The sequence below is a fragment of the Amblyomma americanum genome, chromosome 7, assembly GCF_052857255.1.
Source record: "Amblyomma americanum isolate KBUSLIRL-KWMA chromosome 7, ASM5285725v1, whole genome shotgun sequence".
NCBI lineage: Eukaryota > Metazoa > Arthropoda > Arachnida > Ixodida > Ixodidae > Amblyomma > Amblyomma americanum.
The window spans coordinates 122,372,287-122,387,301 of NC_135503.1; the positions used below are offsets into that span (position 1 = coordinate 122,372,287).

The following is a 15,015-nucleotide window of genomic DNA, read 5'->3' on the forward strand; positions in this document are numbered from 1 at the left end:
TAGTACGTCGCCGACCAGAGGATAGCAAGGCCAATTGCAATGTTTTGCCAACCATGGCTTGCATATGCCTATATAACAGATGGTGACCGATGGACAATCCTGCATTTATTATATTTTAAGCCTCCAGTTTAGACACAAGGCAGACGTTCGGATATATTACTTTTGTCATGATGTTTTTGTTTTTAAAGCGAAAGCTTTACTACTCCAGCCAGCGAGCCATTTCCGCTCGTCGCGCAGTTCAGCCGTATAAACGTGGCCTGACTTTGTGCCGCCGTTGATTAGCAACGCCGCAGCCGCGCACCAACAGATGGCGCTGCCCTCGGCGCATAGGAAGGCTAGCTTTGGGAGCACATGGCAATACACCAAATCAGGGGGTACAGGGTGATATGGGATGGGCGTCGTTCGAGAGCAGAGAAGCTAGCAGTAAGATAGCATTTGAGGAGCGATTGAGAAAAATGGGGGAAAAGCAGTAGGCTAGGGAAGTTTTCAGATACCTGTATATAAGGAATGTTGTTACGAAATGGAGAAAGCGGACTAGAAAATTGACAAGCAAATATCTGGACAGCAGTAGGGGGGCAAATCAGCAGTTATCAGTTAAGAAAAAGGTTAAGAAACCGAGAGAGCTTTGTGGAAAGCAGGGATGCTGACCAAATCAGCACTGGGAACATACAGGATTTTTAAGCAGGAAATTGTCAAGGAAAATAACTATGATAATTGTAGCGGAAGCTCTTTGTTGTTTGAGGCCAGGATGGGAGTTTTGCGGACTAAGACGTATAGAGTCAGGTACCTTGAGATAGACACGTTGTGCGTTGCGTGCGGAGAGGAGGAGGAAACGGCTAAACACTTGATACTTTTCTGTAAAGGGCTTCACCCTACAGTGGAAAGCAGCGGGGCTGATTTATCCAAGGCATTGAGGTTTAAGAACAGTGAAGAAAAAGTAGATTTTAAGCGGGTAGAAGTAACCAAGTGAAGGTTATCTAAATTGGTGGGTAAAATGAAGACAAGAGTAAAATTTCATAAGTCATGGCTAGGTGGCTTGAGCCAACGCACGATTTAAAGGGTTCAGCCGGATCCATCCATCCATCCATCCGTCCATGCCGTCGCCGCTCGCTCCACCAGATGTTCTCCGCTGGGGTAGAGGGAGAGGAGGTGCCGCCTCACGGGGTGCTTGTATATATTAATTAGGAGACAAGGTAAAGGAAAATGAGGGGCTCGTTTGACAAGCATATAAAGGAAGCCAACAGCCACCGAAACCAACGTGCATAGGGGAATGTGCTTATTTTTTATATTTGTAGTGTTGATTAGTGTTAGAATAATACTTAAATTAATCAGTTGGTTAAAGACAATTACTTATGAAGCAGCAGAAAAAACAACCATGCCGCCGGTGGGATCCGAACCCACGACCTCCGAATATCGCGTCCAGTGCTCTACCAACTGAGCTACGGCGACGGCCGTCCAATCTGCTGCTCTTGTGGGTATTTATGTTTATTGGGCGTAAGCGAACCTTGAGAGTGTTCACCAGTGCCACACTCGTCCATCGCGGCGGACGTAGCAAATCCTGTATTACCGCGAGTGTGACGTGGAACGTCATCTAACTTCGAGGGCGGAAGCTGTGCGAGAGCCCTCTAATGTTTCCTATGGCATCAAGACTGCCAGAACCGATACCCTCGTTAAGCTATTAGTAGACAAGGTGAAGGAAATGAGGGGCTCGTTTTGACCCACTTATGAAGGGAGCCAACAGTCACCGACATCAAGGTGCTTAGGGGGATGTTTTTAATTTTTTTTAATGTGTTGTGCCGATCAATGGGATAATAATACTTAGATTAATCTATCGCTTAAAGAAAATTACTTATAAAGCAGCAGAAAAGCGTCGAGAAGCGTCGTAACGAAGATGAGGCTAAAAGAAGACGTGCCACGTCTCGGAGTGACTTTTCAACTGCAGAAGAGACCGGTTTGAGTTCTCGAGAGCGTCGGAATGAGACGCTGCGTAGACGACGTGCCGAGGAAATGAAGCAATTTGCAATTAAACTACAGTTAACCAGAGCTAAACCACTGGCAATTTTTTTATAGTGCAGACAAGAAATTGTATATTATATGCTGATGTCGTCTGGAAAATAAAATACGTACAATTCGGTTGGTGCGCAAACAGAAGGCTTAAAAACATCACAATGAAGGCAAGAGCGTTATCTGCTCAGAACACCTAGAGTCGCATTTTTTTCCAGCGCGAAGATAGCGTCACTTATCGAAAAACATAGGAGAGAGATTGAAACTGAAAATACTGTAATCATTTCTAATACAACTGCAGATGCGAAAATGTGGGAGATGGACCATCTGTTACCCTCACAAAATGAAAGCTTTAGATAATAGCAATTGTGTTGTGATAACTGGATGATGATACAAAATGCATGCCCACGCGACTTTCGCGCTGCGAACATGACTGAAGAAGTATATAAAAACCTCTTAAAACTGCGGCAATACTTTTGGCTAGCATCGCGCGTCGCTATTGCCTTTTCTCTAGTTCTGTAGTAGCGGTCCGCGTGTATATTTCGAAATAGCACAACGAAACGCCAAGCTTGTCTCCAACTATGTGATATGCATCAGTCACTTTCACTTGTCCGTGTCACAAAACCAATTACTCTCCGCCTGTATTTTCCTCGTTGCTCCGCGCCATAGTACTAGTTATAAGGGCCACGATTTCGCATGACTCAAATCAATAACACGCTGCATACGCCCAGTGATCGGGGCTCAGCTTTTTCGTGCAGTGATGCAGTGAACCGGTGGTTTTAGCATGGCCACATGCTGCTCGAGTAAGGGCCTCGTGACGTTTTCTGCTGCACGCTTTATCGAGGCTTCGCAGGCACGGGATTCAGCACGCGTTTCAGGGCGCTTTTGCGGGCTTCCACCTGGTCCCACCCTTTGTCTATTCTACCAAGCGCATATTGCCGGTTTCTGTCATCCCATGTCAGTGCAACGCGCAGGACACGACGCAGACGTTTGCCTTTCGCTGAATGCATATCCCTGCTCCCAAAGCAACCAGTTTGACAATTCGCTGCACGTAGTTTTATTATCGCTACGGCGGTGACTACTGCACGATCGTGTGCCCTGACCTATTATGCGGAAAGTATTGCGAGGCACAGGCTGTACGCGGGGCGGGGTCACGTGATCGAGAGTTGAGAGTGCCTCTGCGTGGCACACCGACGACAACGATGCAAAAGGGGATAGAGACGAAAACATCCAGCGCTATTAAATGCGCAATGTTGGCCAACTAACACAGCCGAAAGCGTTGTCATTGTTCATTGTGTTTGTAACGCATCTGCTTCGGAAGGAAGGAATAATTTAATACCGCCTGATTCCCCAGAATATCTTCCCATAGTGTGGTAGTGGTGCTCTATCAAATAGCTTCGTTGAACCCATTTTCATGCGTAAATTTAACGTTATTTTCTGCTCCTATCAAGGGCCATGTAAGTACCAAAGATGACCTCTTTAATAAGCAAAAGGAATACGCGTTAGCCTTCTTTGAGTATAAGTAATAAAGCTAACCCTTTATGGCCCATCATCATGAGCTGATAGTCTTCCATAAACTAGCTAATTTTAAGGAGAGAGGCAAAATCTAAAACCGATGTTGATGCATACCCATTCCGTGGAAAAAACCAGGCGTATGTGGCTGTTTTTGCGTCAAGGTCGACATCTGTGCGGGTAGCGTAGAGGCATTCAAGAGACGTGTCGTTGTCCGAATTTGAGATCGCCACTGTGTACTCAAAGCTTGAAAATGCCTGCGAAAGAAAGACGACACAGCCATCATGATCAACTCAAGATGATACCCGAATTGTGAATTCCGGAGCCATCTCAAGTGTATAGCAGCATTAGGCCTGATGATCCAGTCAATACACACGCATTTATTCCAGTGATAAAGTGTCATCTAACCAAAAGCAGCGTCACACTTAAATCCCTTGAATGTGAATACGATACTGAAAACAAGCTACTGAGTATTTTGTATACAATATCAGTGTTGAACACGCATCAGATTGGAAATGCCATCAAACGTAAAATTCAAAACATTGTTTTTTCAGAAGATAACAATAACTGAAGCATCTTTGGAAGCCAAACTTCCGGATTGTGCACGCTGCAGTCGCGCCCACTGGAAATGGTCAGTTTTCAGTCACACGTAATATTTCCTTGAAATCAAGGTTATTTGTGAAAACTAAAAACTTTATAATCTTAACAATGTTCCTTTCAAGTAATCTACCATGACCACCTTTGCTTTGGAGTACTGTGCCGAGTAATTAGAATGCATTGCGACATGAGTAGTTCACATTTTTGCTAGTTCTCCCTTGTGCTTTAGTCTTTTTTCTATTTCGATATACTTTAAACGAAAACCAAGTTTTTACACGGGTGGGTGCACTTAAAAAAAACAGAAACACAGCTTTCAGATAAAACAGTTATAGAATGGTAAGCAGTTGTACAATGAAAATGGGGTGTCTACTTGAAGCGAAGACAAGAAGAAACAAAATTGAGGACACCGGTTATACAATACGAAGTATATATCACCAACATTTTAAGAAAACTTTGTGAGTTTTGGGGCAATACACTCAGCTGCTCGGCAAGCGCGACAAATTTCAGGACTGAGTCGCTTTGGAACGTTAAGCACCCATAAACCAAACCAAACCAAATTTCAGGACTGTCGGCTGCGTTACAACTGAAACGTCAAGTGCATTCCATTTGCGCGCTGCTCGCGGAAAAGAAAAGTAAAGGTAAAACGTGTTATTGCAACATAAAAAGGCCTCAAAAGTTCGAAGGTACTTGCGGTGCTTGATTCTAGAGTGGCTTATATTGATGAAGTCTCCGCTGCTAATCTTAAATGAATATGTAGGAATAAGCGTATGAATTCCAAGCGGTGCAGTATACATCGTATAAATGGAAGCTGAAGCTCGTCGCGATGGAAAAGTTCAGTAGGTGAACCTCTGCGTCAGTACCGGTTATAGATAAATCGCGTGGCTTTTCGCTGCACACTTTCCAGTGCGGCTGCGCTGCTACCTGTGTAAGGGAACCATGCAGTGATACCATATTCTAATATCGGACGTATAAGCGATACGTATGCCAGAAGCTTTAGTCCAGGAGTCGAGTTATTGAAGGCACGTTTGACAAAAAACAGCTCGTTCATTGCTTTATTTACTACATGCTGAACGTCCGTTGTCCAGTTCAGTTCGGATGAGATAAGGATACCCAGGCGTCAGTATTCCTAAAGAGGTTGGTCGGTTTAGAGGGGTCTAACGTCCCAAAGCGACTCAGGCTATGAAAGACGCCGTAGTGAAGGTCTCCGGAAATTTCGACCACCTGGGGTTCTTTAACGTGCACTGACATCACACAGTACGACCGCCGCGGCCGGGATCGAACCCGCGTCTTTCGGGCCAGCAGCCGAGCGCCGTAACCACTCAGCCACAGCAGTATTCCTTAACAGTTCGTAGCGCAATGCTATTTGGACCATTAGTGAACTTAAGCGGAATTTTTTCTCTTTGACAGACATGGAAAAAGTGTTTTCTGTGTCTGAAAAGTACGACTGAAAAACTTTATTCAGGCGCTGTTTATTTTGATCTCGTTGGAGTGATCTTTAATTACATGGCGTTTATGAGGCTACATAGAACTGAGCGTCCCGAAGGTACTTTTTAGTTTTTCATCGATATCATTTTAGACTCATTTGAACTTAGACATCAAACAAACTATTACGCTTTCTTTGTTCAAGGTGAAATTGAAGTTTTTCTTTTTAATATGTGATTTTTTCCTGCTTTTTTGTTATTGATCCTATGTATCGCGGCATCTGTGAGTGTTTGATTGTACATTCTCCTGCATTATATTGTTTGTATTTAAATATTTCGGTAACTCATATTTCACTATGTGTTCATTTTCTGCGTCGCTAACTAATGTGACGTGTATTTCTTATTTTGTTGCTTATTTAATCTTTCTGTCATGGGAGGTCTCGCCCGCGGTCTTGTACCATAGGACCTCTCGCTGTATACGTTTGTAACATCGTTTGAATGTATTAATAAACTTTCAACTTCAACTTCAACTTCAAATGTGGCTGTCAAGGACGCCGTAGCGGGCTGCTCCGGATAGGATTTGAACATCAGGGGTTATTTAGCGTGCACTGACATCACACAGCACAGCGGAAGTTTGTAGTTCGGCTCCATCGAAATACGCCCGCCTCAGCCAGGATTCGATCCCTCAAAGTTAAGGTAAGAAACCGAACGGCAAAGCCATTTAGACATCGCGGCGTGTGGTTGAAAGGCTACGATATGCACGTAAATACTGTAATAGTAGCAGTGAGAGCTGCGATATTATTGTTCTTATCATGCGTATTAATGAGGGATGCTAGGCGTCCCGCAGGTACTCAAGTCATCCAAAATTTTAGGTCAGTTGGAAAATATTTCTAGTTTCAGCGCACAGAGATTGTTAAAAAAAACCCAGTATATGTCTTATTAGAAAACAATTTTGAATCTTTCATTATGAGAAGGAATAAATTTAAGTATATACTCAGGCAAGATCATTGCATGTTATTTTAGTTTATCTCTATTACACCGTCTCTAGGCCTCAATCAGAATAACTATATATGTTTTTTTCAATCATTCTGTCGAAATAAATTTTATGTACCAGTTATACCTTTACGCTTACTAAAAAGATGTATTTATTCACTATTAAATAAGTTTGTGCAAATGCAGTCTTTTCGATTGAGTATTTGCTGCAGGCGTGCTGTAAAACGCGAGCCAATATTTGCGTTAAAGGCCCTTTAATTGAAAAACGAATGTTTCCTGAGCGCAAAAATTAGTTTTTCAAAAAGAGAAGTTTTCTACTTGCTTGAACAACTATAATCCCTAATTCTGACAGCCACACAGTCTTCAGCGTCTTCTCTTTCATGCTGCCGTTCTTTCATACGGCCACTATTATGCAACAATTGGTCCTGTATTTGTCTTTGCTCACATTGTAATTGTGCTATCGCCTCCACGTTTTAAACTTCCTTGAACAAGCGCTTTCGCAGTCCCTCCACTAAATACTTCTTGCAGGTGGTGCACGAGGTACTCACGCTGTTCACGTCAGGGCGTGACATGCTTCTTCAGTACTCTTTCGTTTCATGGCGCAATTTGCGTACTTCTCTCATTGTGGAAGAAGAAGAAGTAGTGGTACCAAACGTCCCTTGTTAGCAGCTCTTCCACTTTACTGCAGTTTCTTGCTTTTGTGCGCGAACCGTGTCCTCGTCATCCTTCGTGATGGCGGGCGCACATCCCCTGCGTCCTCCCGTCGTCGCCGTCGAAAAGACTGCGGCTCTACCAGCTGACAACTCAAGTGCCGCGAACGTCGCTGATGTGGAGCTTCCAGATTCGTCTGATGAATTCACGGTGACAGAGAAGGAATATAACAGCAGCAGCTTCGCGCTCGTTGAGTAGCGCCGCCTGAGAATGAAGTTGCGCCGGACATCAACAGCGGGTTTGTTGCCTTCGATGACTGTTGACAAGCCAGGAGCTTTCTCAGTGGCCTTCGCTCCTACAACGCTGGCGGCTAATCTGAACGCCGTAAACAGACAGCGGCTAACCCAGTTTTTCGACCGGGTGGTTCCGGGACAAGTCTGTGAAGTCAGAGTTATTGCATGGAAGAAAATCCTTACAGTAGAGGTTAAATCTTAGGCATCAGTGGACCAGCTGAGACTAGTGTCCTCGGTGGCATGGTGCTCCGCTCCTACGTTGCTCACGGGAAGCGGACTACTACTAGGGTTATCATTGACGTTGACCCGGATATAGATGAAAGGGACCTCCGAACTCTGATTAGATCTGCGGCCTGGATAGTTGACATTGATGATTTGGTCCCCCCAAGTGTGTCAAATTAGTTTTTGAAACTGACGCTCTCCCATCCCACGTCATGGTGGGCTATGTGAGGCATCCTGTCCGCCTGTATGTTCCAAGGCCTGTTCAGTGCCACAAGTGCAACAAGATAGGTCATGTGAGAGCTGTTTGAAAAAATAAGGTATCCTGCCGTCGATGCAGCGGGATGCACCAGCATGGCACCTGCACGACGGAGACTATAAAGTGTGCCAACTGCTCGGGTGCCCATGAAGCTAAGGACTGCGCTAAGATGAAAAACGAAAGACTCACCTTGAAAATGATGTGGAAGGACAATTCGACCCAACAAGAAGCGGTTGCGCGTATTCGTCGTCGCAAACATCGTTCCCGGCGGCGTCGTCCGGATCCACACAATACTAGTCCAGCTGCACCAAAGTCGCAGGAAGTATCAGCTCAGCCGGCACAGCAGCATGAGCCTAACAACGATAACATGACGCCCGCGGCAGTGTCCCATGTTACCGCAGTGGTTCAGTCTGATGCGTTTGTGTTATCAGCTACATCTGATGCTGAATGGCCTGCCTGCTCTGCCATACACAGACATCGCCACGGCAAGACCAAGACTGGTTGCCACTCCAGCTGACAGTGCTGGTAAGCCCGAAGGTCAACATGTGACCATATTGTTAAAAAGGCTTGTGCGTTCAGTGCGCGTGGTGCTTTCAGGCATTAAAACGCCAACAGCAAAGATTGTGCAGTTTTTGGATGCACTTGAGCCGCTCTTGGTGGCATTAATAATAATAATTGGTTTTTGGTGAAAGTAAATGGCGCAGTATCTGTCTCATATATCGTTGGACACCTGAATTGCGCCGTAAGGGACGGGATAAAGGAGGGAGTGAAAGAAGAAAGGAAGAAGAGTTGCCGTAGTGGAGGGCTCCGGAATAATTTCGACCACCTGGGGATCTTTAACGTGCACTGACATCGCACAGCACACGGGCGCCTTAGCGTTTTTCCTCCATAAAAACGCAGCCGCCGCGGTGGGGTTCGAACCCGGAAACTCCGGATCAGTAGTCGAGCGCCCTAACCACTGAGCCACCACGGCGGGTGGTGGCATTTCAGAAATTCATTACGGCTCAACCAAAAGCCACCTCCTCTGTGACAAAGTACGTGCGCCGTATTGCAGTGGTGCAATGGAATGCCCGAGGCCTACGTGGTCATCTGAGTGACTTCCGGCAACCCAAAATTACCACTTCCCTGTGCTTGTAATATGTGAGCCCAACATGCCGTCTCCTTTCCGCATTTCTGGGTACGTGCTGCTGTGGTATCGCGATGACGACGAAACAAGCAAAGTGTTAGTTTGCATACCGCAAGACATTGCGCACGTCCGCCAAGTCCTACAGTCACACAACACAAAACATAACATCTGTTTCATAGTCACGCTAAAAGGAAGGGTCTTTTCGATAATCGGTGTCTACATTCCACTTAGAAATGTAATTGATACTTTGTACCTATATTCTGCTATCTAGAGCTGCACAGCTTCTCATATATTAGTGGGCGATATTAAAGCTCATCGCCCTTAGTGGGGCGTTCTTGTTATGAATCACCGAAGCAAGAACCTATTTGACTTCACGCATTCCCAGAATTTCGTCAATATGAACGATGGTTCACCTACGTTTCGGCGTGGCACGTCGTACAGCAGCTTCTTGGATGTGGCGTTTGTTTCAGCAAGTCTTCAGTCTTACGTCAGCTGATGCAGTGACGTGGAAGCACATGGGAGTGACCACATTCCAACGTATGTATGCGTCAAGTGGTACGCACATGCTGCTTCGTCTGGCGCGCAATATACAGACTGGCTTGCCTTTAGGACGTCCGTGGAGACTTCCTGTGAACCTCACAACACCGTCTAAAATAGAAGAGCTGAATGCGTCGTCTCTCGGTGAGACTACGCGGTATATATGTGCGACTACGCCAAGATCTACCATTGACGTGGAATTCGAAAGACTATGCGCAGTCCGACGGCGCGCCGAAAGGAAATACATAACTAAATCCAAAGTATGATCTCGGCTTTTATCGCCGACCTCAATGACAAATAAAGCGCCACCTCGCGAGATTAGGGAGACAACGCTGGAAGCTGTTCTGCTCATCACTGGACCCTCGCAAACCGCTGTCGCGTATTTGGAATGTAGCCAGGAGCTTGCGTTCAGCGCCACAAGAACGCACGGTATCCTTTCCATGCCCTGTCCATTTACCAACGCCGTAATAATGTAGAGGTAGCAGACGAATTCTGCAAAATGGTTGTGGGCACAACTCCGGTAGCATCAAAGAGCTAGGAGGCTTTTGTTCCACCTTCACTGGACGACCACTACGACCTGCTATTCACGATGCCTGAACTAGAAGGTGCTCTTTCGTCGTGTAGGCGTGCATATACATCTGGTCCTTACGGGATTTCGTACTCGTCTCTCTCTCACCTTGGCATGGAAGGCTGAACTATGCTGCTCAGTTACTACAATAATACATAGGCTTCCGGAATCGTTCCAGAACACTTGAAAATCAGCCGCCTGGCTGCTCTTTTGAAGCCTGGAAAGCCTCCTTATGAGCTTACCTCAAACCAGCCAGTTGCACTAGCAAGCTGCGTGGGCAAGGTTATGGAGCGAATTGTGCTGGCGCGGCTCGAATGGTTTTTAGGGTAGAACCCTGACATGATGACCTGGTTCCGGCGGGGAGGTTCTTTGATTGACAGCGTAATCGACCTCATATCGATAGTGGAACATGAAAAACGTAGTCTCCGACTCGTCGCTGCAGTCTTCTTGGACATCAAAGGGGCCTACGGTAATGTACTGCATGATGCTATCCTTGATACCCTTTACGACATAGGCGTTGGCGGGCGGATGTACTCGTGGATTGTGAGCTACCTCAGTGGCCGGTCCATTTACATGTCAACGCCTGATGGAGACACTACCCGTCATCAGGTTTGCCGTAGAGTTCTCAGCCCAACCTTATTTAACGTAGCATTGATTGGACTGGTGAGTGAGCTCCCCACTCACATTCACATCAGTGCCTATGCTGATTATATCTGCATCTGGGCTTTGGGTTCGACACGTGCGCAAATGCGCGCGAGATTACAACGTGCCGTGTCATCTACTTCAAGGTACCTACGACATCAAGGTTTGCACTTAGCAGCTAAAAAATGTGCTGTGGTCGCATTCACGCGTAAGTCTGTCTGCCGCTACCCGGTAAAACTTCAAGGGGTTGCAATACCATACGTCTCTCACCACAGATTTCTAGGCATCATCATTGACCGCGATCTGTCATTTTCGAGGCATATAAATATGCTAAAGAACAGATTCACTCTTTTTTTACATGTCCTTCAGTTCGTAGCAGGCATTAAATGGGGCCCAAAGGAGCGCTCCTTGCTAAGATCTTGCTATACTGTATAGGCTACATTCGTTGCAGCCTTCCTGTACTCTCTACTATGAGCATTTCCTGCTTGCGGACATTATAGAGTGTCCAAGCGCAGGCGCTCCAGATATGCTCCGAATTACCACGTTGTGCCTCGAACAAAGGCACGATTGAGGAATCTCGTGCGTGCCCAATATCGATCTACATGTCACACGAACCACTTCGTGTTTATTTACGCGCTTACACGGCACCACTGTCACCTGCTGACGATTATTTTTGATCAGTGACCGGACAGCAGTTTTGCACGTGCACTGCGCTTCCGTTGATCCGAATTGCCATCAGACTATGCCCTGCCGCATCATCCCTTGCAGCCACCATGGGTGATGGCTCAGCCTTCAGTACGCCTGCATGCCCCTGTCATACTAAAGAAATCTGTGATGCCGGTTAGCGGGCTGAAGCAACTTGCTCTTGCCTACATATGGCGAGAATACCAAAACTGTTTGCACGTCTACACGAATGTATCTGCTTCACCAAAGGCATCAACAGCAGCTTTTCTTATCCCCGCTCAGCAGACGACTCGCAGATTCATTTTAGGACACAAGTCTACTTCAGCCGCTGCAGAGCTTGAGGGCCTTTGGGAAGCGATTCGCCATATCTGCGGAGAACCGCCTAGGGAGTGGTGCATTTTCACTGAATGTAAACCTGCGCTAAAAATTTTGGGATGCTTCCTACGCCACACCGCCTGCCAAGCTCTGGCTCTTTAGATCATTAGCCTCCTGTCATTTGCTCAGGAAAAGACCACCGTATAGTGTTCCAGTGGACCCCTGGACACTGCGGACTCGATAGAAATGAGACCGCTGAAGCTGAAGCAAGGATCGCCTTCAGCAGTGGCCTGCTTACAGCTGTGCCGTTCTCTAGACCGGACACCACATGTCTCCTTTCGAAATCGATGAGGAGTGCGACGGCTAGGTACTGGCCCTGCCAGACACTTGACACATCCGGCTTAAACGGCTAGATCCGGCGATGACCTTTTCTGTTCCTCGCGGAATACCACGTCATATTGCATGCATAATCCATAGATTACGTTTAAACGTCGCCTTCACGCGCAAATACTTACACTGAATAGGACAAGCGGACTCCCCGAACTGTACCACATGTGGCGTGCTAGAGACTATAGAACATGTTTTAGTGGCTTGTCCAGCATATCAACGAGAAAGACTCATGCTCGCATCTGCTTTGAAGTCTATGGACACAAGCCCCGTCTCCGAGGATTTGATCCTGGCGCTTGGCTAGATTATTTGAAAACTGTACAGCCAATGCGAGCGCTTTCACGCTTTTTAAGCGACACGGACCTTGCCTCGTGTTTGTGATGTTAGAAAGTGTGCCTTGTTTTTTATTTTTATGTATATTTTTCATCTGCCTCCTTCTTTTTCTCCTCTTCCCTTTTCCCAGTGTAGAGTAGCAGGTCAGATATTTATTTTTCAGGCCAACCTCTCTGCCTTTCCTGTCAATAAACCCTCTCTCTCTTCTCCCATTGAGACACGAGCCTTGAGTCGGGCTCTCTGACTTTAGCGCCAATTTTAGAACATGTCCTATAAGTTTCCGTCCTGTCTAAGAATATAAGCTACGCTACGCTTTTGATAAAGGTTTCTTTCGCTATACAAGACCATAGGCATCCTGAGCTGGAGCATTAGTGAGAATAACAAGTACATTTACACTACTGAAAAATGTCTAGTGCTTGAAAAACAAACTATGTGGGCAACCTCCGCAACAGGAAGTATCTGTAGCGTACCTGAAGACTTTCCACCCTCGTTTCTAGTCCTGCATAAAAACTATCCTCCCGCTACTGCGCACACTCTCTAAATCATACTTAGCGCAACAACATTTTGCAAGGCGGGACTGTTAACCAGTGAGAAAAGAATGTTCCTTTCTGATTCTTGAGAAAAAAACAAGCGACTATTGTTGATCAGTTAAGGCATAATGAGTGCGCAATTTTTGTCCTCTTTCCAATGGTTGTCTTGTCCTTCAACCTACTTTTGTGTTGAGATGCTTATCGGGTGGAATTAAACGATTTATCAAAGTGTCCAAACTTTCAGCTCAAAAATGATTGTAGGGCCGAATAGGTACTAACAAGACAAATAAAATACTTCTCTAGAACGCAAAATCTGCGGATCTCAGCCTAAATAACAGCTTCTTAGGAAAGAAAACAGCGCAAGAATATGCCGGTGGCGACAACTTGTGGGCTCGCTCTCATATCGATCATGCATATCACGGCATAAAAAGCAAGTTTACTAATTGTTTTTTATAAGGTATTTGCACGAAATACAGCCAAGAACAGGAAGGATCAGGGTATTTTTTTCCCGCAAAACTGTGTTTACAGAAATACAAGAACATTATAATGCGAGCCATGAATGTCAAATATCACATAGCTGTATTATCAAGCACTAATCCGAGTCCACATTAGGCAAGTTGTGAATAATTAAGACTTCTGCTTTCCAGATATGAACACAGCAATGGACTTCCTTTTCGTAGATGTAGTGGTATATTTTTCGAGGTGTGAGAGTATTGTTTCCCATCGACAACGCATGGTAAAAAACAGATACACATATTTTCACAATAAGACGGCACAAGACGTTACAGCAAAATTGACATAAAATATCACTGCTTAACAATCACAAATTACAGATTCTCTCCTCAAGCATTAAAAAAAGCCAAATAAACAATTTAACAAGTCGTCTTTACAAATTCATTAAAATTAATGTTTCTTTACTCACAACAACAGCTTGCTCCTGACGTTCAAGAAAAAAAAACCTCATCGGGATTATTAGAAACAATCTTTTCCTTTTTTATGAACAATTGGGCAAGGAGTTCATGTGTTTGAAATAATGCATGCGAAAGTCTTAAGTATTTCATGTCGCTGCAAGTTGTGACCTCTAATTCGCATGACACAAACAAAAGGACGGCTAATGCGAATGTGAGCAATGATATTGAGAAATGGCATCACTAGCACGTTTCATGCTTTTCCTGTTTCACTCTAGTAAAACTAAGCCCATACTCTTCGGTAAGGTAGCCTACTTTAGTGCTTTTGGTCCATGTCAAATATTATATCTTCCCAATCCGGAACACACAACAGTAAAGCCCTTGGAAGGTTGATTACGCTAACGCTCCAAGCAGCGCAGATTGGGGAGTACAATACGTAAGTACCAACGAGATCTGCTGCGCCCGGAAAGATTAGACGGCAGCAAGAGCTCAGAAGTTATCTGGGATGGCAGTTACCTTCACAGTATCCGCCACATCGTGATGAAGCTTTTGTGGACCGCCGGGGGCACCCAACTTTCCCAGTACTTCTGTGGTGCAACAAAGAGATGCCAAAACGCAAAGTACGAAGATCCACATTCTAGTTTACAGAACAATTGTCGACTCCCACACGTGGTAACACTGTTTCTCGCGTTGCGTTTTCACAACTTGCGGCTTTGTGGCGAGAGCACTCTAGCTTGCGCAGCTGCTTCTGCTGAAACGTGTCTTTGAGCAATATTTGCCAATCCGAAAGCTGATTCACTCTCGTTTGTACAGCGATATGACAGACAGTTAAGTGAAATTGCGGAAGGATTTGTTGGACACGAATGGTCGATACAATTTTCTGGTTATTGCTCCCGCATTCTCCCAGCAAATGAGACATGGTCGGATTCATTTCGCTCTGGATATGTCAGACATGTCAGCACGAAAGCAGGATTCTGTAAGTGCTTCCTGCCTCTGCGTGTATGTATGACCAGGGATCCAGATGTGCTGCAGCAAG

General features: G+C 45.5%; 1 protein-coding gene across 1 annotated transcript in view; it reads right to left on the reverse strand.

Annotated features, from left to right (window-relative positions):
* The window catches only part of LOC144099523 (uncharacterized), a 67,380-nt gene extending 52,684 nt beyond the window's left edge, over positions 1–14,696 (reverse strand). Inside the window, exons 1-2 of the mRNA XM_077632894.1 lie at positions 14,496–14,696; positions 3,634–3,773 (exon numbers count right to left, since the gene is read on the reverse strand). Coding sequence (XP_077489020.1) covers positions 3,634–3,773; positions 14,496–14,615 — 260 coding nt within the window. The 5' untranslated portion in view covers positions 14,616–14,696. The remainder of the gene's footprint in view (positions 1–3,633; positions 3,774–14,495) is intronic.
* Between the last annotated feature and the right edge of the window lie 319 nt (positions 14,697–15,015).